Source organism: Rousettus aegyptiacus, unplaced genomic scaffold (genome assembly GCF_014176215.1).
Source record: "Rousettus aegyptiacus isolate mRouAeg1 unplaced genomic scaffold, mRouAeg1.p scaffold_m13_p_2, whole genome shotgun sequence".
Taxonomy (NCBI): Eukaryota; Metazoa; Chordata; class Mammalia; order Chiroptera; family Pteropodidae; genus Rousettus; species Rousettus aegyptiacus.
In genome coordinates this window covers 93,189,347-93,215,780 of record NW_023416295.1, presented here as the reverse complement: position 1 = coordinate 93,215,780, position 26,434 = coordinate 93,189,347, and the positions used below count along the sequence as shown (strand labels likewise).

The window sequence follows — 26,434 nt, the reverse complement described above, 5'->3', positions numbered from 1 at the left end:
GTAGAAGAAGAGGCACCCAAGTCAGGCCCAGGCAAAGGGCTGGGGAACAGGGTAGGAAGTATGAGGGAACCTCAGATGCTAGCAGAACACATGTCTGCCCAGTCCAAGAGCAATAACCAAACAGCCACAGTGTGGGGTAAACCCGCAGAAACCTTCCAGGCTTCTGTTCCAAACCTCTAAGGGAGGTAAACACAAGTTGTAGAATAGTGAGAGAGCTGGGATCTGGAAAGCACACAGGTCACTCACTTGATAGAGTTCATGGCTAGCTGTTTGAGTGTCTTCAGGTCAGCCGTCATCCCACCAATGCCCATGAAGGCCTCGTAAAAATCATAGGACAAGCCTTTGGCACCAAAGACAGCTGGGTCATCAGAGCTGATTACCATGGGGTACCCAGTGGCCATCAGAACAGCTGCAGGGTGGTTTCTCAAGTCAGACACCAGTTTCAGAACCTGCCCATAGGAGGCGAAGGAGAAGGAAAAATTTCAATCCATGAAGAAAGTTGTCGAAAGGAAGACCGTGAAGCATATTCAGGATATTTCCTATCCCCATCCCCATTCCGAACATTGGGATGACTTCTGGGTAAAGTCTTAATGCAAGGAGCAGAGCCAGTCCTCACATTCTTCCTCCAGGTTTCATCACCACTACAAGCATCCGGTCGTCCTCTTGGTCCTACTCAGAGCAGCCCTCCTGAACACAGCAAGACGGGCAGGTTCAGAGAGCACTGAGCAAGTGCAGGAGCAGCAGAATCGATCACCCCTGCCACTTCACTGGCCACCCCAATGTCCCTTTAGCTTTGTCCACAGCTTTGTCCAAAATGCCACCCCATTGGGGACCCTCACTGCTGCCTCATTATTATGAATGACTTAGGCAAAGGGACATTCCTAAATAACTTTATTAATTGGAGTAAGAGAGTGGAGGAATACAGAAAACAAGTGGGTTAAGGAGAAATTATACAAGAAGTTTAGGAATCAGAGCAGAGGTTGAGGTTAGAGGAGACGATCATATGGATGGGTTCCATGGATCATGCCCACCTGATTGGAGATGGGACAGACTTCTACGGGAATGTCTTTTTTCCATGACTCGGTCCAGACTGCTGGGTGTTTGGTCAAAGCAAATCCATGGCCAATCCTGGTAGAGTTCAGTATCAGGGCATCCAGAAGGTTTCCGTCTATGGAAGTACCCTGCCAATCTAGGGATAAAGGGGGTAATCTTCAATAGGATGGATCTGACCTACAGATCATCCTCAGTTAAAGGTTTCCAGACACCTCAAGCAAGAAAAGGAAGATAAATGAACAGGAGCGCGCGTGCGCGCACACACACACACACACACACACACACACACACACACACACACACTTTCCTTATAAAAATGTTAAAGAGAGGTATGGCATGCCTTTATTTTATGTATGTGTGTATGTATGTATATGCATGTAACAAATGAGGAAGTTGAAACTTACATAGGCTTTATAAATTGAACAAGGATACTCAGCTAGTAAGTAGCAAAACTGGGTTTCAAACCTTAATTTATCTCACCCTACAGTCTCATTCCTTTCCACTTTTTGTTTGTTTCCAGACCTATTTTCTGGGAACTTTGTTTATAATATTTATAAGAACGCATTGCAGACTCTGTCAATATAATTATTTGTATGTACTTACTTTAATTTATATCTTTAACAGTACTCTTGGGACAATGTCAATTTCAAGATCACAATGGCCGGTACGAACAGAGTGGTGGCAGATGCTGTTGGCTGCCTACTCCCAGACATCCCACTTCACCTTCCTTGCTGAGAGTGAAAATGACAGGTCCTGATTCTCCTAACTTCCTTTGCGGCTAGGACAGTCTTAATGCTGGCCTGAGAGGTTATTGGTAGGGAGCTCCTGGGGCTTCCTCCCTAATAAAAAGAGACGCCCTGGAGGACACATCTTGTTTTTCCGCTTCACTAGATGTCATGCCTGAATATGAATGACTTTACCATCTCACAACAAAGCGAGGTGAAATCCCAGACTCAATGAGGACTGCAGAGACTGCATATTATGTGAGATAAACAAATTACCTTACTGTAAAACCTGTGGGATGCATGCACGCCCTGCCCAGGAGGAATGTAAAATATGAATATTCCACTTTTCTTATTTTTAGGAATAAAACAAAGAATTCCCACTCCCGATTATGGCAAGTGTTTTAGGTGGATTTTCACTGGTTTCCTATCTAGTACTTGCTTTTCAAAGATTTCTTCTTTAAAAAAAAAAAAATACAAGGACTTTACTCTTGAGTATTAAATACCCAAGTCCTGGCAAAATCTCCTAGGACCATGCATCTTAGAATTTGGCTGGATCTTGTATTACAGTGTTTCACACTGTTGAAATGATTTCATATCGGTAAGTATGATTTTCCCAACTAGATCACAGGCTCTTCGACATTAACAATCCCCTTACTGAATCCCCCATAAACAATTCTTTAACTCTTCTAGAATAGCTTTGATCTAAATTGGATCTAAATTGCCTTGAAATGTCAAGAAAAAGAGGTAAATGCACTCAGACTCTTCCTCTGAGAGATCGTTTGATAAACCAAGGTTTAAGACTGGTTGTCAGATTCAAGCTCCCTACTGCTCTCTCCTCATCTCCTTGGTCCCCTGAGGGTGACATGTACCTAAAGTACTCAGGGATTTCAGGGGTGATCAGCAGCAAGCTTTCTTCCTGGTCTAGGAACCAAAATTTTCATTTTGATCTAAAACTGCAGCCATGATCTGGTAGTCCTTTTGCTTAGGGTTTACGCATTGTAAGAACTGGAATATGGCAGGGGCTGAGAGATGACTGAGCTCTCGAATTGAGCTTTTGGGAACAAAGGTGTGCTGGGCTAATGGAATTTCAGAAACAATGGCAGTCAGGCCCCTTGCAAATGGGGGGGGGGGTCCCCTTTTCAGCACTGAAGAGTGTGGACAGAGCCTCCTAGATGCCAGGGCAAGCCTGGTTCTAGTCTCTCTTCCGCCACTTACCAGTGTGTGACTTTAAACAGGTGAGTTTACTTCTCAGGCACAATTCACTCATTACGAAATGAAGACCATCAGAAAGGGCTCAAATTCAGACTCCACTACTTACCCTTGGACAATACAACTTAAGTTTGGAGCTTTGGGTTCTTCATCTATTAAATAAGAATAAAAACACCTTCCTAGCAAGACTGGGGTGAGAATCAGAAATAATATATGTAAAGTGCCCGATACTGTTATTAGCATTGTTATTCCTTCTCTGAAGATTTAACTTTATTGTCAGGATTAAATGAGATAATACATTTGAAAGGGACAGGAGTCATAAAAAGACTTGACTATAACTATACTGCCCTGGAATCCCATCAATACTGTTGAGCGACAATGCGGAGCCCTCCCGACCATCACCTCCTCTGCCCCCCTAATTATCTCCACCTGGCTCACCTGTCTCTCCAGCATGAAAAAAGTAAGGCAGTTTAAAACTTGCAAGGCTGGAATCCTTAAAGCCTCCTTGTAGTAGTATAAGGAGTAGCCAGTGTCCTCACGCCCCACCTGCAGGACAGAGAAGAAGGGATGTGGAACTGTCTGCATGGTCTGTACCTTGCTTTGTTGATGGTACCTCCTGTAGCTTGCGAACACCCTTTCTTATACCCTGCCACTACTGCTTGAGGCCTTAGTTGTGCAGCCTTTTAAGAATAACCAATAGTAGAATTTGGGCAGAAAAAAACTGCTTTCTTGCCCCAAAATGACTTCCCCCTTAGTCAGAGGTGTGCCTCGTAGCCTCTCAGCCCTCCCACCTTGTCTTCTTCCTCTACCTTCCAAGTCCCTATGCTTTAGCCCTGAGCTCCTTAGGGGAGAGACAGTGACAGAGAGAACAAGAGAGCAAGAGACTAAGAGTGAAAGAGACAGAGAGAGGTGAGGGGGAGAGCGGTAGAGCGAGCGAGCCAGGAGAACTGGTCCAGGAAAAGTGGGGATGCTGCTCAGCCACTCATCCCAGGTGGGTCCCTGGGTGGGTCAGTGTCCTGGCAGAATCCCTCTGCAATTCAGCTACTCAGCTCTAACTAACCAGAGAAGCAACCACTCCCAAATCATACTTTTCATCTAAGCCACACATGCCCCGGGGCTTTGTAACTATATGTCAGTAGTAAGAGTACCTTCAGAACACCAATTATAATTTGGGGAGGAGATGACACATTTTTATAATAAAGCAAATATGGATATTCAGTGTAGTAGAATGGAGCGTAGGCTTGAAAGAAACTTGGAGCTTGTGAGGGGACCCCTTGAACAGCTACCTAATGCTCCTTGGACTCCCATTCCCCACGAGGACTTGTTCATTATAGTCCTCATATGGACTCTTCCAAAAGCTCCATACTAGAAGTAATCCCACTCAGCTGCCTTTGTCAGTGCTGCACACAGAGGGAAAAGCTGAGATGAGAGGGACTTATGCTCCTTTTCTGGAGAGCAGACCCTTTGAGCCACCCCCAAGGATCATAGGAGGACATCCTGGGTCCAAACAAAACAATTCCTTGAAATCCACTTCCAGAGGCAAGGGCTTATGCAGTCTCCGGGAAAACGTATAGATTCTATAAGAGAGCATCAGAGTGCCTGAATGAGATTAATGGGTCATCATGGGGGAAGTATGGCCTGGCTGCCGGCACGGAGCTTTGGCTTCGATTTGGTGGGGGGCAAGGGGTGGCAACACCACCTATGGATGCGGCACTCCAAACACAGCTGGAGGAGCAAACGGGCTGAGGGGGGGGACAGCTTTCACAGCCCCGGCAGTGTGGCCTCTCCACTTCCAGACACTGGCCCGTGTGCTGAGCTTTGAGGAGCGGATGCAGGTGAGCAGAGCAGGCTAGGAAAGAAGACAGACGGACGGCAAGGGAGTGGGAACAAGCCCACGCACCATTACTGCTCCAACTCACTGAATCCCTCCCCTGTTCTGGGACTTCCCGTCATAGCAGTCTGGCCTTTTCTGCTTCCCCTTCTCTGATGATTGTCATGCCCCTGCAGGTCCCTAGAAAGGGTCAGCGCTAAACTCCGAGCAGGCGGTCAGCACCTGAGCCTCTGCAGGGGGGGGGGGGTTCTGCGGGTACTGCCCGGCCCTCCACAAGAACCGCCTTGCTGTGCGGAGAAAGTTACCAGGTCAAACCCTGCCACCGTCCTGGGGAACCCGGTTCGAAGCGTCATGGCTGTTTGGATGGATTTCATGATGAAGGACACGTTTTTGAATCTGTGAGAAAGACAGAGAGAAGCATGGGAGACAGTGTGGCTTGGTGCTGAGGGAGCTGTGTGCCCCAGCAGCTCCCTCAGTGCCCACGGCTGGTCTGGTCTCGTCCAGTCCAGGGTACGTGGTGACCATTTCCGAAACCCTCAGCACACTGTCCCCGCAGCCCGCCTCAACTGGGCTATCGTGAGCCCTTTAAGTGGCTACAGCCAAGAGATATTTTACCCAAATCTATGCCTGTTGAGGACTCTGGCTGGCTCAAGCCGGCCCCACAGTCTGGGAAGCAGGCGAGGTAAGAGGACCCATGAGACAAGTTTTATTGGTCTGCATCCGGATGAAGCAAAGTGGCCTTGTCGAAAACTTGTCCCATATCTGTAAGAGCGTGGGTCCTGGAAGTGGGTGCAGTACAGAGGCCAGCTCTCTGTTCACTGGACACCTGTGAAATGCCACAGGCCACCTGAGTCCCTGTTGGGTCGGCTGGACCTGACATCTGCGTATCTTCATCCTCTGAAGTCAGCAAGGCCTGAGCACGCCAGAAACTACCTAACCAAGCTCTTGCCTCCCTCTGCACCTCTTTCCCTTCAAGTACAGAATAGGGACAGGACGAGCAGCACATCAACAGAAGCAACAAAAGAAAAGGCCTGGCACAACTCAGCAAGGGGATGAAGGTCTCTGCCTGGCAACTGGCTCACTTGTTCCAATCCTCACTTCTGTGGGCCCAAATTTGTCCTCCCACCCTGCCCATTCCCTCTCCTACAGAGCCCTCTGGGAACACTGCAGCTCAGCCCTAACAACTTCCCTGCCTCGGCCCACAGGGAACCTCTGAGCAGAACCAGTGGGTCCGTCCTGGCTGACGAGCACACAGATGCAGGCCTCAGCTCCATAGGGCCCCAGATCCCCACATGGAGGGGAGGAGATCAGGGGATGGGGCCAGAGAGGAGGCTCCTGGGAAGTCTGACTGCCTTTTAGAGCTCTGAGGGGTGTGATCCCCATGGCTGCTTGCCCCTACATCTCTAGGCTTGAGCAGTCACAGGACTTAGACTGGCTGCTCTTGGGCAAGAATGGAGAGCTCTTTGGTAAAATCAGAAAGAAAATGAAGCTCTAAGGCTTTCTGCACTTGCTTAGGGAAAGAATGTGTCTTTCTTCATACCACCTGGCCACATACATGCATGCTGCTACGAAGTCACACACAGACGCTGAGACAGCTGTCACGCAGGGGCTGGTACCAACCAAGCCCTGTACAAAGCCACACACATCACAAGGTTGACTTTAGGCAGAACCCCGGTGGCAAGTTGAAACAAAGAAACGGGCCGTTATCCAAACATCCAGGCAAAAACATTATACCTGTAACTGAGTAACCTCAGCAGATGCAGGATCACTGCCTAGAATTATCTGGAAAACTGCCCCAGTTCTTCATTTCAGTCTGGTTGTAGAGATTCAAACTAGAAGCGATTTCAGAGACAGGTTTTTGCACTCACACACAAACACACAAGCCGAGCCCAGGGCCCTTTGGCATGGAGGGGTCTCTGGCCCCTAGCCTCCCTTCTTACCCCTCTTTCTCCTCCCTGATCCCTTCCCAGCCTAGGGGCTCTGCCCACATCTCATTCTCCCAACTCTTGCAGTTTCAGCCATGTTCCCTCTCACCTGTGATCCGAATAAATGATTTTGAGTCCAATAAAGCCAGGATGCTCTTTTGCAAACATACAAGCCACTTCTCTGTAGGTCCTCACTGACCACTCTTGGTTATGGATCATCCCGTTCAGTTCATAAACCTAGGGAGGGGAGAAGCATGGTCCTGACCAGGCATCAGAGGTAAGCAGAGCAAAACTTCATCCCCACCACCAATTATCTCTAAAACCAAGTTGCACTTTGCAATTTATTTGTTCAATGCCTTTGACAGCCTCTGACATTTATCAGAGACAGTCCTAGCCCCATCTGGGATGATGATGCTCTTTGATGCCATGTGGCTGGGATGTCTGCCTGTCTCATTCATTGCTGGGTCCCCACACCTAGAACAGTGCCTGGCACATGGTAGGTGCTCAGTAAGTATTTATATAATGAACGAAGGACAGGTCACCTGGGGCAGGACACGAGTCAGAAAGCATGGTCCAAAGACCCACTTCATCTCCCCTGTCCCACCCCCAAGTTGAGTACTCCTGAGGTGGCCACAGCTGCTAGGGACACCAAGAGTGACATGGTTAGAAGATCCAGGAATGGACAGTAGGCAAAACAAAGGGAAGAGATGAAGTGGGGAAGGGGGAAACATAACAGGGAAGAGGCGTGAAGGAGACCCCTCTAAAGCACCCACTCCCAGGTTGAGTCCAAACTGCTGCTGTAAGAGGAGTTTGTCCCCTGCAGCTCCCTCAGCCCTCCCCGTCACTGGGCCAGGTCTCACCCGGCTCAAAGTGGTAGTTAGCACATGTTGGCAGTTCTAGGTCAGGACAAAATGTGGGAGTTTTTGCAGATTGTAGGGTGAGGGAGGATGGGAAGAAATTATACACAGAATTCCATTTATTTCCATGGACATCAATTAAGGCCCACAGAAGACAGTACGTTGGGCTAGGCCTTGGGAGGGGTAAACAAATGCTATAGGACAGGACGCCTGGCCTCAAGGAGTTTTTAATTTAGTGGAGAGCGAGACTCTCCACTAATACAAATATATGGGGTCTCAGAGGAAAAAGGGGTTCCTTGAACTGGGTAGGAGCATTCCTGGGGGAACAGCACTGGAGTGGAGCCTTCAGAGGTGAGAAGGGTTTGATAACCAGGAAATGGAGAGATGGCTCTGCAAGCAAACTAGCTAATCCCAGGTGGCCTGTGGCTGAAGGGTTACTGGTCCTGGCCTAGGAAACAGGGACTCTACACAAAGCCAGAGTTGCCGGGGGTTCAGAGGGCTGAGGCTGAGAGGCGAAATGGGAACTCATCATCCTGGAGGAGAAAATCCTTTCTGCGCTCCACAGTCAGCTCTCATTTATTTCCTGGGCGTCACAGCAGCCAGGTGCTCTCTTTTCGATTCCCACCAGGTACTTGCCTCACACCACTCTCCCCAGCCTAGGAGACCTCCAATTTCTCACCTGGCTGCACCACTGCAGGTCCTTCCCTTTGTCCCTGGTCAGCCTCCCCAGCAGGCCTCTTCTCCCCAGACCCACAGAGCAGCCTTATTGCTCTTTCTCTCGGGCAGAGGGGTGGGGATCTACTCTGCGGCTTGGGCTGTGGAATGAGCAGGAAGTCCTCTCCGCCCCTTCTCTCGGCCCCACTGGCCTTTGCTCTTTGGTTTCCTCTGCTGCTGCCCCAGTGAAGCCTGGCATTCCATGCACTCCCCTCCAAGGTCGCTTCAGCCCCCTGGGCGCACTGTTCCCGGCTGGAATTTCCTGGATTGCTCTGCCTCGGCCAGTGGACCTGCTCAGGCTTACTGACTGTTAAAGGGTGCCAGGACTTCCCAGAGGGCAGAACCTTAGGTACTGTTACCTCAGTATGTAGTATCGCCCATCATTATTATGATTTACTCAAGGGGATTGGTATGATCCCAGTACGATCATATGTTATCCCAAAATATGCCACTTTACAAAAGGATAATTTTGAGCTGAAGGTAATTAAACAGCAGCAAACATAGACAGTAGTCTTTGCCCTCTTCTTTCTGCCTAAACAGACATAAATTTGTTTGTGGACATGTCTCCTTCCCCTCTCCTGTATCAGGAGTACAATTCTTATCCCTGAGACAGAAAATCAGTGCCTGGGTGGGTGGGTCTGCAGAAACAAACCTTACTAAAATAACCTTTATTTTCTATTCCTTTCCCCCATATATTTACCTTCCCCCAATTTACTGCCCCTAGAAGCCCAAACTTCTTTTTCTTTGTCTTGTCACTTCTCCACGATTTATCGATTTATCGTCATTTGTTAAAATAGTATGGAAGCACCTGGTCTAGCCACTTCTTTGGGTATTCACCTCTTTTCTATGAAGGCCTCCATGCACATAAAAATTAAATATTAACGTGGAATGTCTTTACTTCTGTTAATCTGGCTTTTGTTAGTTTAATTTGCAGGCCCCAAGAACACAACCAAAGACAAAGGAAAAGTTACTTTCTCTCTCTCTCTCTCTCTCTCTCTCTCTCTCTCTCTCTCTCTCTTTCTCTTTCTCACTTTACCAAGGATTTTTAAAGAGAGCTTTTCCTGTCACTGACCAAAGCTTGGACAGACTTCCAAGCACTCTGTTAGAATCTTCAAATCTTTGATGCTGCAAGAACCTATATGCTGTAGCCCAGAGGTTCTCAAAGTGTGATTGGGGAACCCCTATGGGTCCCCTAGACTTTTTTAGGCAGTCTACGAAGTCATAACTCTATTCATAAAATTTTAAGATGTTATTTGTCATTTTCAATGTTAATCTCTCAAAAAGTGTTCAGAATTTTCCTGAAGCTACATCATGAATGAGTGACAACATTGCTCTGACAGATAATGACTTGTGCGCTTGTGTAGTCTTGTGCTTTGGAAATTTCTCAGTTGTATTTTCTAATACACACTATATTATACAGGATAGGCTAGGTATAATCCATAAAAACAACAGCTTTTTGAGGTCCTTAAAATTTTTTGAGTGTAAAGGTTTGAGAATCATTGCATTAACCCAACCCAGAACTGTTACTTGAAATCATCTTGGCATAACCTAACTGATACCCAGAAGGGAAGAACAGTTTTCTGCCCCAAGTCTGACCGCTGAGTCACCTGTCCAGAGTTTACCACCCCAGCTGGATTGTAAACCCATGAGGGTATGGTCCACATAGTTTGTAGTTTTGATCTTCTCAGCTGGGGTCCCCAAACCCTAGGGCCATGGACTGGTACTGGTCTGTGGCCTGTTAGGAACTGGGCCACACAGCAGGAGGTGAGCTCCACCTCAGATCATCAGGCATTAGATTCTTATAGGAGCAAAGAGGTTAGGGACCACCGCCCTATAGCACCAGAGCGGGAGCTCCATAAAGAAGCGTTAACTTAAGAAGAGCGCTGTCTCCTTGGAGTTTTAAAAGCACTAAGCCCCTGGCAGCATGTGTGAATGGATGAATAGATGGATTTTGGAGAGGTGACCAGTGGAGCAGTGCTAGCAGAACAGAAGGAAGACAAAAGAAAGAACCTTAAAAAAAAAAATCAACAAATAACAATTCTACCTAAAAGAAGGTATCTGATAGATTAAACAGGTATGGAGAGATGCGAGAATGATACAATCAGAGGCCTGATGGGGGTTTGCATATGGCAAAGGTTCCAAGTCACCGATTCTGTCATTCCAGTCCTTATCCCAGGAAAAGCCAGGCGTTCCAATCCCACTACAAGTTCCCATAACACGGGCAGCCATGGAGACAGGATCTGGCTTCTGGGGCTGCAGATGCTAAAGCTGCATCCGGAGCGTTTCTTGGTCTCCTGGTGCCCTGTACTCCTGGGCCTCTGGCCGTTGGCAAAGAAATTGCAGGATTACTAGAAGCACCTAAGACAGAATCTGAATGCTTAAGAGTGCTCCCTTTCCAGTGGAGACACCTGCAACCCCTCCCAGTCTCCCAGCTTGTGCAGTTAATACACTTCTGTGAAGCCAGGTGTTGGAGGAAACTTGTCAGCTGGTTTGAAGGTTCTGGTCGGCCTTCTGGGTTCAAGTTCCCAGTGCAGATACACTCTGTCTCACATCAATCCTATCTCATAGAATCACAGCAAGGATGAAAAGTGTTAATATTTGTAAATCACTTAGAAATGATAACTATTAATAACATTATTATCATTACAATTTTATCACGATACAGAAAAATAACTCGAAATCTGCAGTTGTCCTAACAATCTGTGAGTACAAGTAGACAATGTTGTGTCATTCATCTAAGACTAAATGATACAAAAACTGCTATATCTATGTAACAAGTCTTCTTGAATTAAAAACACATTGGACTCAATTTAGATTATCTCAATTTTAACTATAGTTTAATTGGGAAACTGTAAATTTCTGGAAAAATTATTCAAACTACATATTACTTTCATAAACCAATATAAGATTACAAAGTTTTATTGTCTGATATCACGGACTTACAAAAATTTGAAGCTGAAAGGAACAGAAGGGAAGTTTGGGAGCAGAGTTGCTCAAGGTCACAAACGCAAAAATTAGTTTGCATCAGACCAGAAACTAGGACTCAGAATTTCTAACTCCCAAGGCAAATGGCTTTCACCACTAGAACATGATTCATTTAACAAGCATTAATTGAGCTTCTGTGTGTCAGGCATATGCCAAAAGCTTTATATCATATCTCATTTAATCCTCAAAACCACACTATTAGGTAGGTTTCATTTTATGGATAAAGATTTTGAGGCTGAAAAAGGTTAAGTAACTCAGTCTTACTGCATAGTCGGAGCTGGGGGTCTGCCAGGTTTCAGAATCTTGCAGACTCTGAGTGTCTCCTGTCATCGGAGTGACCCTGCCCTCACCTGTATACTCTAGTGTCAGGGCATCTCAGAATCTCGGCCCCAGCTACACATTAGAATTACCTAGGGAATCTCTGGGCTAGAACCTGTTTATTTTTTAACTCCCCCAGGTGATTCTAATGTATAATGTACAGCTAGGGTTAAGACCTACCAGTTTTGTCAATTTGACAGACAGGTGAATAGCAGTTACAGCCTGGTAAGATAAATGCTACTGTCAGTACTACAGAGTAACACCAATAACATGAAACAGTGGGCATGTCGCAAAAAGCCAGGTGAAACATTTAATGACGGCGAAATATTTGATTTATGCTAAGAATCCAGGAAAAATCTAGGGGGTAGGGGATGAGGGGTGCACAAGCACTGCCTGTACACAAGTGACAGCAGCCAAGAAGTGTCTCGAATGACCATCATGGGTTCTCTTTGCCACTGACCTCTCTCTTCCTAAGACCCCCCTGCCCCCTTCCCCAACCACCACCACCATCGGTAAGTACCAGCAGAGCCATCTCCTGTTGATAACTCTCAGGTTATAAGAGTTCCACTCTGAAGACTGGCCGGGACCTCGTCTGCATCTCAGATTCAGGCCTTGGGGGAAGGGACTGAAGCCCAGGAGATAAGACCCGCCTAGCAACTGTTGCTAAAGGCAAGTAGCCTTTGTTATCAAGCATTAGTAACACAATAGGAGGCTGAGCAGCCAGGATAGTCCATCAACATCATCCCAGGCCCTGAATTAGCCCCACAAGCAAGAGGGGGAGGTAGTGCGGCTCAGCAAAAGAATTCCAGAGCAGACGGTTTTTAGTTGTTAATGTGTTGATGGCTCCCCCTACCCTGGCTAATGTGGGGCATTAAGGCATAGACTCTCTATTGCAAGAGGCCTTTGTTCCAGGGTCAGACCAGAACAAATGGTCAAATCCCATCCCCCTCAGCCTCTACCGGAATCCCAAATCCCAGCAGCCCTCCACCTTCTAGGAAGACTTGGCGGGGGGGGGGGGGGAGGGGGGGCGCGGGATGGCGAGGCTGGGGGGGGCGGTGGGGGGTAGGGCAGAGTGGGGAGAGGGGAAAAGCTGGGTGGGGTCCCCAGGGTAAATGCCCTGGAGTCCAAGTCTCCCCGCTCGGTAGGGTGGTAGAGTCAACCGCAGAAATGGGGAAGGCTAGACAGGAAATCAGGCTCTGGCCTTTTTCTGTCCCTCCAATTCAATTTCTCAACAACTTCCCCCAAATACTTCCCCACCAGGCTCAAGATGAAAATCAACAGCCTTCAAAACCACCCACACTCAACTCTCTCTGCAATTTTCTCCCACCCACTGCTGCCCTCTGCTCCACCTGGATCTCCCTCACTACGCCCCACACTGAGAAAGCTGCCAGAATTGGCCCAACAGGAAGCGACTCCCCTAGCAGGGGCCAACTCCCTCTGGGTAAAGCATCAGCCTAGTGCATCCTGGGGGCTTTCAATTTCTGGTGGAAGGACTAGAGAATCAAGCCGGATGAGAGGAGTGTGGCTGCTATAGTTACTCCTTACCTTATTGGTCACTCTTTATCACCAACATAACCTTGGTCAAGTTCTTTGACCTTTGCAAGCCTCAGTTTCCACATCTGCAAAATGCAGGGTTGTTGTGAGGCTCAAATGAGGCGATGAATTCAGATCAAGTGCTTTGAAAGATCAAGGTTAGACTATCTACATTAGAATCACCAGGAGGAGGGCGGAGGGGCTGGTTAACTTTGCAGCTTCCTAGCCCTACCCTAGAGCACAGAATTAGAATCTTGGGAGGTCGGGGTTCAAACAGTGTCTCCAAATTTTCACATGTACACCCAGGTTTGAGGACCACTACCAAGCATGATTATCCTTATTGGTGCCTCCTGAAGACACCAGGCAATGTCAGATTTGGTGCCAGTCTGAAGTAGCTCGCAATCTAGTTGAAAAACCAGGGCTTATGTGTTATGACACAGACAACACAAGACAACAAATCAACATTACAGGAGACACTGCATTTCCAGGGAAAGACATGGACCCCCACAGACACAAGAATCAGGCGGGACTTAGGCCAGAGCCAGAGAGAAGGATGGACTTAGAGGGGGTGGACCCCATGCTTGGAGAGAGAAGGGTTTTCCAGGTCAAAACATGGAAAGAAATTGTTCTGAGAAGAGCAGTTTCTAATACCCTACAGAGTCCAGGCCCAGTGTCCCCTCACCTTCAGAAATCCTTCTCTTAATAGCCGATAGATTGGACCCTCTCTTTTCTTTTTAATGGGTTGTTTGTGCCCAGGTCTTATTTACTGTACTCACAAAACTTATGAAAGCTCTATTGAGGTGCAAAGGTAAGCTTCATTCCCATCCAAGAACACAGATATAGAAACACACATCTATATTCAGAATTAAACTATCAAACAAACATCAGATCCTGGAGGAGATAAAACACTGTCACCTGAGAAAATACTCTTCACCTTCCAGCCTGGAGCTAACCTCAAGGAAGGTATTAACATAGCTAAGAGTAAAGTTGGGTCCAGAATGCAGGGAAAGGGAGAGCTGAGAGTCAAAGAAGCTTTTGTTTCAGAAGAAGAGAAAGGAGCACCGACCCACAAACTGGAATTACTGGTTCTTGGTGCAGGTGCATCCTTACTTAGAGGGTCCTTGAACCCATTAAATCAAACTGGGAGTAGTAAAGTCAGTTTAGGAATCCTAGCATTTTAAAATTTTAGAATGTAAAAATATCCAGAGTTGCTATACATTGCATTTCCAGGAAAATTTTATAGACATATATGGATACATGTGAAAACACAGTCTTCGATAGTCATTTAGTCTTAGTCTAGTACTTTCTTTTTTTTCCTTCTGGGGAAAGGGTGATAGCTTGCAACAGATTTTCCAAAAGTTAAGAACACTGTTATGAACTCCCTTAGACACTCAGAGCCCAGTGACAGGGCTTTTTAGGACTCTGGCTTACCAACACCCTTACAGCTATAATTTAGCTTTGGAAAAGGTTAAGATTTGCCTTCAAGGAGAGAATTTCCCAAGCAGGAAACATAAACATAAGTGTCTAGTCTGATTGATAGTTTTCTCTGAAAAACAGCATTTGAACTTTCTTATTTATATATCTGTCTCTCATGAATTTAGTCAATGAATTTGATCAATATGTGTTAGTCCTCTGGAGCCCTATCACTTCTGGGTGTATAGACAATAAAATTTTTGAGCCCATAAAGACCATGGAATATGGTAACAAAACCAAATTAATGCCATCCTATGGATCCTGACCCAAACTTGAAGGTCAGTCACTATGGCCTTGGTATACTCAATAAATATTTGAATAAATGACCAAACTAGTTTAGATACAGTGTAGAAGAGAACTCTACCCAAGGGTCACTTTCTCCAAGCCACTCAGAACTTTTAACAAGCTCAAACTCTCGTAAACCTACCAAATAGAAAATTCAGAAATCCAGCCCACTCCCACGAAACCCCAAACCCCCATCAAAAAAGTCCTCAGGAAAGTTCACTTCAATAGACTGACCAAAAGAATCAACTAGCAGCCCCTTACTCACCTAGGACTTCTCTCCTCAACAGATGCCTCCCTCAAGCATGAAGGCCTGAGCTCCCACCAGCTGGAGTCTGTAAATCTGAGGTCAGTCCGTCTCAGAGGACTAGAAATCTCAATCATCCTTTGCTTCTGGCCCAAATGCAAGACACTAAAGTCAGGGTTTTTTCCAACATATATATTTTGCATAGATCCCCCTTCTTTTAGATTCTTCCTAATTCTCCCCATTCTACTCTTTCTAAACTTCCTTCCTTAAAATCAAACCAACAAAATAATCTTTAACCTTTTCTTAGAGTGGTCCAAAGACCCCATTTTCTCAGCTTACTTTAGGAGAGGCCCCTTCTCCTACACCCCAATTCCTGCCATTCTCCTAAGCCATTTCGTCTTAGGTCTTTCTGGGCATGCTAAATCCCAAGGACATACACATCCCTTCGAACTGACACTTCATGGATCTTGCTCAGGAGCTTATCACCCAAGCAGCTCCGCTTCTGATAAACTCAAATTTACTAGTTTCTTCCCTGCCTCCCGTCTTTCCAGGTTGCTTACTGCCTTACCAGCCACCCTTCACCTTGTCTCCATGCATCCACTCTTCTCATTGACCCACTCCCTGTGCTCTCCAGCTGAGACCCATGAAGCATTACTCCCATCACGTCCTTGTCATTATCCTCAGGTCTTCATCCCGGTACTTCCACTTTGTTTGTCCTGCTAACCTAGGCTCCATCAAACCATTTTCTATATCTATGGGTAGGGTGATACAGAAGGGAATCACATACCAGCATGAACTACCAGAGATCTTGTCTCCATTATAGGCTGGCCTTCTGAGATCTAAGGAATCAATTTATCTTTCTGGGATCAGCAACTTGACCATCCCCCAAGGTGGTTCTCTCAAACACACACCACTCTTCCCTTAGTCTCAGTGAATGTCTTTGCTTTCCTGTTATAGAAATAAGGGGAGGCAGGAAGGACCTCCTCCCTCAGTTCTGCACTCTTATCCTTACAATGTCTGTATCTGACCCTCACCTGCCTTTCTTCCAGTCTTGGAGAATGTTCTCTGGTACAAGGGCGGTCTCATTTCCTGCCTGCTGGAGTGACCTCTTCTTTTGTCCTAAGGAACATCATGTCATCTTTTATCCTCTTTCTTCCCTCTATTTCAACCTCTCCAGCCTCCTTCCTTATATGTGCAAAGTAAGTCCCACCCTAAAAAGACCCTCTTGGACCCAGTGTTCTCTCCTAGCTATCTCCCTCTTTCTTTTTCTCAAATCACAGGCAAGGTCTTGATTCAGCCAAAACTGGCCCAAACTTATCAAGTGCATTTCCTTTTTTTAACTCCTGTAAATTAGGCTTCTCTTCTCAGCATAACATTGAAACTACTCAAAGGTGACCTCCTAATTTCCAGATCCAATGGGCTCTTTCCAATCCACACGTTTCTTGACCTCACCCTGCCATGTGAAACCCCCTTCTCTTTGACCTCTAGAAGAGCTCATCCTAGTCCCCTCTTACGTCTGTGACTGCTCCTTTTCAGTCCACTTTGTAAACTGTACATCGTATTTGATGTTTGTAGGGCTCCCCTCTTTGCCCACTCCTCTTCTTATCTAATGTCTTCTATGGGAGCCTTATCCTCTCTCAGTTTTTATGATCACCTTTCTGCAGATGAATGTCAAGCATTATGTTTCCAGGCTACAACTCTCCTATGGTCTCCAAACTCATGTATCCAACCACTTCCTCGACATATTCATGTGGATGTTTCATAGGCATCTCCAACTCTACACGTTCAAAAGCAAAGTGACTGTTTCTCCCTCTGTATCCTGCTCCTCCACTTGCATTTTCTATCTTCATAACAGTCACCACCAATAAACTCAAGCCAAATGCCAGCAAGTCATAGTAGAATTCTCACCCTGTATAGTCATCACCAGACCTATAGATTCTTCCTCCTGCACCTGGCTTGGATACATCTCCTCCTTCTCATTGCTTCTGTCTTCCACAATCTTGTACCTGCAGCTTCCCTGGTCTCTTTACTGGTCTCCCAGTCCCTAACCGTCTCCCTTTTTCACCAGGGGGTCCCTTTACACTGTAATCCATTTTCCCTAGTGCCACCAGAGTGATCTTCCTAAATTGCAAATGTGTTCACAGTCTCTTGCTTAATACCATCCAGTGGCTTCCTTTCACCTCCAGAACACAACATTTAATATGGTGCCCAAACTATTAATAATTATTCCTGTCTACCTCCCCTGTCTTATTTTCAATGAGTATCCCTAGAATCTTAGGCTCTAGTCATGATGAACTCCTTACAGTCCCAAATAGACTCCAAATAAGTGTCTAAGAAATCTATACCTTTGTTTATGCTACTCCCACTGATGGAAATACCTTCACTCACCTTTGCCCTTCAACTTGGTGAACCCATCCTTACCTTCCAGGACTCATTAGAACATTCTCCTTCCTCTATAATGCATAGTTAGTCTTTCCTCCCACCCATTAGGTAACACTAACCCATTTCTTTCTTTGTATTCTCTCTATATCCTGTAATGGTTCTTTAACATCTGCAAGAATATCGGTCACATGTATTTGTTTACCCATGGTCTCCCAGAGAGAAACTGTTTCCTTCTTAAATTTAGGTTCTGTCCTATATGACTTTGTGCACCCAGCACCTAACAAGTGCTTGACACAGAGGAGGAGCTTGCAGATGTTTAGTGAATACATGAAAGAAGAAAGGGAGAGAAAAAGAAACAGATAGGGAGGAAGGGAAAAGGGGGGAGGAGTTGGGTTGGGAAAAGGGGGGAGGGGTTGGGTTAGAAAAAGAGTAATAACATTGAGGCGGTGAATACATACATTCTAGACGTGAGAGGTTCTCATTTCATGCCAAAGAGTTAAAATTTATTCCACCAAGCTTGAAGAAAAGGTTGGGTGTAGAATGATTTGAAGAGAAATCAGGGAGGACGCTCCTGCGGTGGAGCAGACAGGAAGCAAGGAGCGTCTGTCGTCCCCACAGGGGAGGAAGGTGAAGGGAAAGGCACCGTGTAGGAAGCCACTCAGGGCCTTGACCAAGAGCAGATGATGGCAGAGGGGAAGGGGCCCCAGCCAGGGAGGAAGGGAAGTGGGGGGTGGAGGGTCACAAGGCCCTTACCTTCCACATAGACACTTCAGCCAGCACTGTCAGTCCACCAGAGCCATGCCCTGACCTCTGCTAGGAGACAATGTCATGGGCACATGGGAAACCTGGGAAGGAGCAAGGCTCTTCACCAGCTCCTATGTGATGATGGCAGCATTGCCCATAGAAGACCCCAGATAAAATGCTACTGGGTTCCACAGAAAGGGCCCCCAGGAACTTACCAAGCCCCACTGTTACATGCAACTGGATCCATTTACCGCATTCCTCACCTGTCCCATAATAAGAGCACTGTCCTGAGGGACTCGGGGAAGCTAAATTTTGATATGAAAGAAGACAAATCAAAAAGGTCTAGGCACAAGACATTGCTCAGAGTCCAAGGCCAGGGAACCCTGAGCACCCAGCAGGCAAGAAGGTGAGAAGTTGGGATCATGAGCAAAGGGAGGTAAAAAGGCAGTGAGGGTCACATTCACAGTTTTGCTAGGCCAGCCCAGTCTATCTCAGGGTTCCTTGCTCATGGTGGCCCCTGAAAAGGCACATGTCCCCTTGGGGACGAAGCCATCATTCAGTCCTGTACTGTACAAGAGTAGGAAACCTGTGAAGACTTACAGGGTAAGATGAAACTCAAGCCAGCACAGAAGAGAATAAAGACTGGCTCACCGGGAACAGCATGGCTCTGAGCTCCAGGTAGAACACATTGTCCTGGTAGAACTCCTCCAGGCCCCGGAAGATGTAGTCTCTGAACACCGGTGCATAGTTGACAAGGCCAGAGATTGTAAAGAATATGGTTTCAAACTTAGACCAGATGATATCTTGGTTTGCATAAGTCACCTCGGGATTCTTGGTCATCAGAGTGAAATTGCTCAGCAGGCTGTCCAGAACACAAAGGAGGTTTGTTGAGGAGGCGTGCTTCAGGCCATTATTACCTCAAGGCACCTGCAGGAGCCCTGCCTTGTGTCTCCCACCCAGAGGAAACTGGTATGCATCATTGTGAGCAGTGGTGAGAGGCAAAGAGATGCATCCGGGCTCTTTAGTGGAGGCCTCCACCATGAGACCCACTTCCTACCCACAGGAGACAGCTCAGGCAGAACGTCCCCACCAACCAGGCTCTCGTGCTTCCCTTCGCATGCTTAGCCAATCTGACCCTGCTGTACTTACATCCTAGACCAGGCTCGTTTTGGGGGGTGGTACGCACCAAATTTTGTCCCCACAAAATTCATAAGTTGAAACCCTACCCCTAGTGTGACTATATTTAGAGACGAGGGCTTTAAGGGGGTGATTGAGGGTAAATGAGATCATAAGGGTACGGCCCTAATCAAATAGGATTGCTATCAGAGATACAGGACATGCATGTGCACAGAGGAAAGGCCACAAGAGGACACAGAGAGGAGGGCCAAGGAGAGGCCTCAGGAGAAACCAAGCCTGCCTACACTTTGATCTTGGACTTTTAGATTCCAGACCAATGAGAAAATAACTTTCTGTTGTTTAAGTCACCCAGTCTGTGGTGTTCTGTGATGGCAGCCCTAGCAGACTAATACAGTGGGTCCGATTGAAATAACTCTGGATGTGGCCCTACGTGAACAGGTTTATATCCCCAACTAGCCATTTACCAACTGTGTGGCCTTGGGCAACTTCCTTAACCATGCTGAGCTTCATGTTTTTTTTTATTTATAAAAGGAAATAACCTCATGAAAGTACTCTACAGATGATTATATGATTAAAATAATTATCACTTATAATATTACTATACAAGTTTGTTAGGAAATTTTTTCCATCATATTTCCAAGCTGTTTTATCCACCAGCTGAACTGTCATTGCTCCAGGAGCTGGGAACTTTTCTTCTTTCTGGTCTTATTGAACATCTAGACAAATTTCATTTGATGCAACAACAGTATTGCTGTCAATATTTTTTGCTGATCAAACTGAATTTTAAATATCAGGTACTTCCTATGGACAGAAGAAGTGCTGAATGCCTTTCTGCAGCAAAGTATCCTGTGAAGTTAAAAGAAAAAGCCTCTTGATTTTTCTAAGGCCAGATTTTTACATATGGGTGTGTACCAAGGGAGACTTACCGGCACTCTACCCACCTATGATAGGCACATGACACATTCTGAACCACCACTCACCTGTTGTCAAACTCTGTGACATTATATAGCTTCTTTCGATACTTCTCCAACAAAATCCACTCTGAACATTCTGCTGGTGTGGGTGGAGTTGGGTAAGCAAATTTGAACATCAGGATCCCACTTCGAGTGAGACAGAAATGGCAATGGGGCCTGTAGGTGACATTTTTCACCAGCCAGTCCATACTCGAGATGCTGATGTCATGGACATGCAAAGCAGCCCCTGGAAAGGGAAGAAAAAGGACAGGGGGTAGGTTGAGCACTGAGTCCAGATTCCAGGGCTTGGGGGCTATGAGCCCAGTATAGATGGACAAGAAGTGGTGGGAAGCTCAAGGATTTCTGCCTGACCACATTCCTCAGAACTGAACATAATGTACTCTTCCCTGTCCAGCTCGAAGAACTCTACACTGCCTTTGTCTCCTGAGGACGACCATTGCCTTTTTTGCTCTAGTTTAAAAATGAGGCTTCCTTAGCTTCAAAGGCAGCACGGTAGGCTGGAAGAGTGTCCGGCTTTGAAGCAAAAGATCAGGGTTTGAGGTAGGGCTCCATCAGCTTCTAGCCTTGTCACCCAACACTGCATGAAGGGATGTAATGAGAATGAGCCTCAGTCCCTGCTCCCTCCCCAGTCCTGTTTGCAGTTTTCCTTGATCCTCTCACCCTGCTCCCCAACACCCCACCAATATCTTTCCACTTGAACTTCTGTCCTACAGGTTTTACCATTTGAGGCCCCAGGCTTGTCCTTCAGACCTGACACCAACTTTGACCCTCATGCTCCTCAAGGCACAGTATACAATGTCCCTCTGTTCTTCTTGCTCCATCTTCACACCTGGCCTTGGCAGTGGCTGCTTGGCAGGTGTCCCAGCTGTATGAGCTTTGGTGTGTCGCCCTCTCTAAACCCTACATTCTCCATCAGCTGGGGATGCTACTTTACCAACCTCATAGTTTTTATTTTTTTTTAATCTCTATTTATAACATTAAATTTAAAAGGTAAAGTCTTTGTAAGCTGCAAACTGCAATTTACATGTGCACGATAATTATTTTACTATCCAAAGAAATGTGTTTATACTGTAGAAATATACTACTAGAAATGTGTTTATCCAAGATGCTATTTCATATATCCTATTTGGTAACTTAGCCCCTGGAAAAAGGCTAGAAGAAAGGAATGTGAGGGAAGATATGAAGGGAAAACTAGGATCCGATGAGCCCAGGATACTGTCTTATGGGTGGATGCTTTTCCAGCTCTATCAGAGAAGATCAGTGGTACCCAGAGCCCACTTTATGCTCTCTCTCTGAGGCTGAGTCTCCTAAGAAGCAGGGTTTTTGGTCTCCAGGGCGAAACGGCAGCCACCTTTGAACAACACCTTTCCTCATTTGCCAGGAAGAACAAGGCACAAAGTAGCTGAGTGGCATTCTCTCTGCTCCATTTAGTACAGCAGCTCCAATAACAATAACAGCTCCAAGTTTAGTTTCCTCCTAACTTCCCAGAACCCCAGAATCATCCCTCCAAATCTCTACCTTTTGGCATCTTCTTCAGGATATTAAACACCTCGCTTTTCTCAATGAGATTCTTGGCCTGGAAAAAGTGCATGCTGGGTGGGAACTTCTGAGTTTCCATGGCCTGCTTCATCTCAGCCCTTTTGAGGGCCATGAGTCTCTCATTGGCCAGCTCCTCTTCTTTCGTCAGCACCAGCTGTCCCCCCAATTGCATCGTCTTCTCTCTCATTAACAGCTGCTTTCGTGCGTCATCTATGGGTATGGCTGAGCAGAAAAAAGACGTTGCCACCGCCAAAAGCAGAGAGAGCAGAGCTGGCCACACAGATGGGCCACCCATCAATATTGAGATGCCTGGAAGAGAGGCAATTGCTCAGATGGAGACTCAATGGGTCTAAAAAAGGTAGCGTGTAAGTGAAAATCTACAGATTCTCACACCCTGTTCTCAGATTACCAGGAGGTAGCATATCGAAGGATTTTTTTCTGAGACCACAGAGAAAAGAACTCCAAGTACAGATAAGGAGGGATTTCCCAAATAAAAGGTTAACATGAGGACTCCTTGTAGTGGAGCTTTTTGGTCAGCAAGGCCTGCTTACACATAGAGCAAGACATTACAATCAAATTTTTAGTGTTTCACTTTTAAATATAACTATGGAGCAAAGTATCACAAGGCATATGAAAAAAAGGCTCCAACATGAGAGAGAAACTTAAAAATAAAACACAGACAAGGAACTAAAGAGAAACAGAGACAGCGCAGGAAATAAAAGAAAAAGTCAAAAGAACTATAATAAATATCTTTACAGAGGTAAGAAAAGATATCGTATCCATAAAACAGGAACAGAAAAATAAACAGAATGAGAAAGAGCTTTTAAAACTTAAAATATGAAGCTAAAATTTTAAAACTTTACTAAGCAATATTAAATGATGGAATTGAAAAAAGTTTTTAGAAAGTATGACAAAATAGTAGAGAAGAAAATGAGATGGTTATTGGTTCAGAAACTCCAACACCCAAATAATAGATATTTCAGAAGAAAAAAAATGAATGGCAGAAAAAGGAAAAAATTAATGCAAATAATATAAATAAATAATAAGATAATAAAGGAAATACAAGAAATTGTCCCAGAACTGAAGACTTGTGTCTCTAGATTGAAAAGACTTGTTGAGTTCCTACCTAGCACAGCCAATTGCTCAATAGTGACACCAAGATACATGTCTTGACATTTCAAAATATTAGCATTTAAATGATTCTAAAAGCTTCCAGAGAGTGGCTATTCCAGGTGGGCAGTGAGTAGGGATTTAAGGGAGGAAGGAAAGAAACTTGTATTTATTGAGTCTCCTACTAGGCCCTATGTTTAGCACTTTACATGATTATCTATTTGAATTACATTTATGAATTGTTTCTGCATACTTGAAAGTATAATATTTTATACTGGAAAAAATCAAGACCTTAAAATAGGAGACCTCAGGAACAGTCCCAAATTAGTATGTCTTTGTAAGACCTTGGGCAAATTACTTAATGTCTAAGGGTCTTAGATTGCTCACCTGTAAAAAGGGTGAATTAAACTATATCGGTGGTTCACAAAGTGCTATATATGTATCTTCAGTGATACAAAATATCACTGTTTAGGTTGAATAAAAAAAATTTTTTAAGCAAGTTATTTTAAAGAAATATATTATGTAAATATTGGTACAGGGATATGACAAAAAATAGAAAGTTTGGTAATCACCAAAATACATTATATCCCAGATTCTTTTCAGGACCAGCACTTACTCTAGTCTTACAGTTATGGTCAGAGCTATAGATAGTTCCAAACCAGAGAGCCAGACTTTTGAAGAACTCTTCATCTTCATTAAGTCCTCGAATCTCTCCTCAGACTACAGTGTTTGCCTGCAACTGAAATCTCTAAGACAAGAGGACAGCGACATCCACATTGCCATTCCATCTACCTCCATGCTGCATCCTCCACTCAATGGCCCCAGGCTTTTTTCCCTCTTTTCCTAGTGACACATAACGGAAGCCACCAAGTTCCAAAATCTCCACTCCATCCTCTCTAAAAACCCTAAAAGTATTTGTGTGGCTCAGCATCTGGAGACTCTTCCTGGCCTGCCAGACAAAATTTATCTAATACTGGTCAGAACCAGCTTGGTCAAGCATAAGGGGAAAAGTCCCTTATTGCTATGTTTACCCATCTTCCTTCTCTTTGAAAAGAGGGTGAATGAAGACTCTATAAAAATACTTTGTTTTCAGATTGAGAACAAAGGAACAGATCATGCACTTGTGATTCTGAGTCAATGTCCATGGGACCACAACCATTTTCAAAAACGTGTTGTGGAGAAAAGCCTAAGTTTTTCCACCCCACCAAAGGGGAAAAGTGGGGACAGCTCCTCCCAGGTGAACAAAGACTAAGTGCCCAACTTCCCAGCTACCCGTGGTAACCTCATAAGCCCAGTGCTCCATCCAGACCCCCACCCCAGGGGGTCCCAATTACCTTAAAGCAGCTCCAGAAACTGTAGACTGTTTTCTTAGTCCCCTCAACAGCTGTGTCAGAAGCAAGAGAAAAAAAGTTCAACATTCTGTTTCACTTCCTGTCAAGGCAGGTTTCACTTCCTTCCAGCCTCATGTAGCATAGGCCTCTGAAGAGAGGCAGGGAAAATGGGACCTGCCAGGGCCAAGACAGCAAGCAGGATTGAGCGAGTTTATATGTTTGTGTGTGTTGCTGTGTTTATCTGTTTATTCATTGGGGAGTTTATACATGCTTGTGTGTGTTTACAAGTTTATGAGCATGTGCAGGTTTTATGTTTATTTCAGGGGAGGGTATGTGTGTTTGTATGCACTGTTTGTGTAGGATTCAGAACATAGGATTCTGAACATAGGTTTGGACAAGTACCACAAGGAAGCACTCTAAAATCTGCTCATGAACTTTGAGAAGTGTACCCCTCCACAAAATGTGTGTGAACTAGAGGACCAAACCCCTGGACAGAGAGTAAAAACGTAGATAATATAAAAGGTAAATGTTTTAGGGGGAGAAATCAAGACTATGGGAGCAGGACACTAAGTGTTGTCAACAGGTGGTTGTCGTCAATTCAATGCCAAATAGAATCCCAAATTTGGAGTGTGAAGAAGGAAACTTTACTCAGTGCAAACAGTTCGATTGTGATTCAGCAGAGATGCGGAACAGCATGATTGTGAAGGAGCCCTAGGGCAAGGCAGCTCTGCTCTGGTGTGCTCCACTTGGCTGTGGCAAGACTCCTCAGGATTTCATCTCCAGCCCTGCCAGAGAATCTCTGTCTACTCTCCCCTACGGAAAAGGAAAGTGACTGCCAAAGCCCAAGGGAAGCTGACTGCCCCTGTTTTCCCCTAATTGTCCATCCTCATACAAATGAGGACTCCAAATCCTCATAGTTTGATTGGTCCAAAAGGCACCGTCCTGATTGGACAGAATGACGCCACTCTAATTGGTCATCGAAGATGATGATGTGGGGTTATAGCTGCCAGCTCCTATTGGACAGGGAAATCTCAGTCCTATTGGATGAAATACAATTCCAGGAACTTCTTTACAAAGCTAGCTCTGCCCACAGAAACACAGTGCAGAAGGCCGGTGCCTTAGTGCAGGATTATCTCTGAAGCTCAGTTTGCATGAGAGACCTCTGCGTAAAGATGGATATTAGGCTATTTTTTTTTTTTTTTTACTAATTTGAACCCAGTTAACCACCAGATGCCCTTCTTAGTATCTTCTTTTTCAGGGCCCACAGGGTCCAATATGAGAATTAAATGAAGAATGCATGCAACATACCTGGAGCGGAGAAAGTTCTCAATAAATCTCAGCCATTACTATTATTAAAAGCAACTACTGTGATACATCACCTGGGCCAACCTAATTTAGACATGTGAGGATACCACTGACTTCTCTGTTGCACACGTGGTCAGCATACCTGCTATTCACCTATTTCTTTCTCACCCACCTCCAAGGCCTTCTGCCCCCAATATACCCACGAACCCCCTGGCACTTCCACTTCTGCCACTCCTAAATGGCTGGACCTCTGGGCCCCTCGTCATCTCCAAAAAGTAAAAAGATCATCCATTTAGTAAATAAGATGAAATCCAAAAGTGAAAAAACATAGAGAAATTAGAAGTACCCCCATCAAGACTTCAAGATTGATTTTTTAAAAGTAAGAGGGCTCAGAAGGAACACGCAAGTAGTAAAGAAAACCAACATTAATTAAAGCAGAAGGGTAAGAAGGGCAGATCATTGATTTTAAACAAATTATTTGAAGATTTTTAAAAATACCACATCAGAACTACAGATACAACTTTACCTTCCAAACCTTTCGTTAAATGTAGGAATTAATTTTCTCATCTTAAAAGCCTGTCTCTGGGATTGCAGCTCATGACCTGGCCAGGGAGCGCAGTAAAGCCAGCAGAGGGTTGTGGATCTTGAGGCTGGAGTTTCCATGTCAAACAATCTACCTGGGCTGGGGGCATGGAGGACTCTGATCGTGAGGCTCAGCTCACTTACCTGGACACAGGATCAGAAACAATTAACCTCAGCA

At 45.4% G+C, this 26,434-nt stretch overlaps 1 protein-coding gene across 1 annotated transcript in view; it reads right to left on the bottom strand.

The window, feature by feature from the left end:
* Positions 1-24,538, bottom strand: part of ADA2 (adenosine deaminase 2) — a 28,931-nt gene extending 4,393 nt beyond the window's left edge. The window contains 10 exon segments of the mRNA XM_036237011.1: positions 247-449; positions 1,032-1,189; positions 3,426-3,470; positions 3,473-3,533; positions 5,124-5,214; positions 6,853-6,980; positions 18,930-19,140; positions 20,396-20,615; positions 21,908-22,237; positions 24,373-24,538. Of these exon segments, the coding sequence (XP_036092904.1) occupies positions 247-449; positions 1,032-1,189; positions 3,426-3,470; positions 3,473-3,533; positions 5,124-5,214; positions 6,853-6,980; positions 18,930-19,140; positions 20,396-20,615; positions 21,908-22,223 (1,433 nt within the window). The 5' untranslated portion in view covers positions 22,224-22,237; positions 24,373-24,538.
* Positions 24,539-26,434: the final 1,896 nt, after the last annotated feature.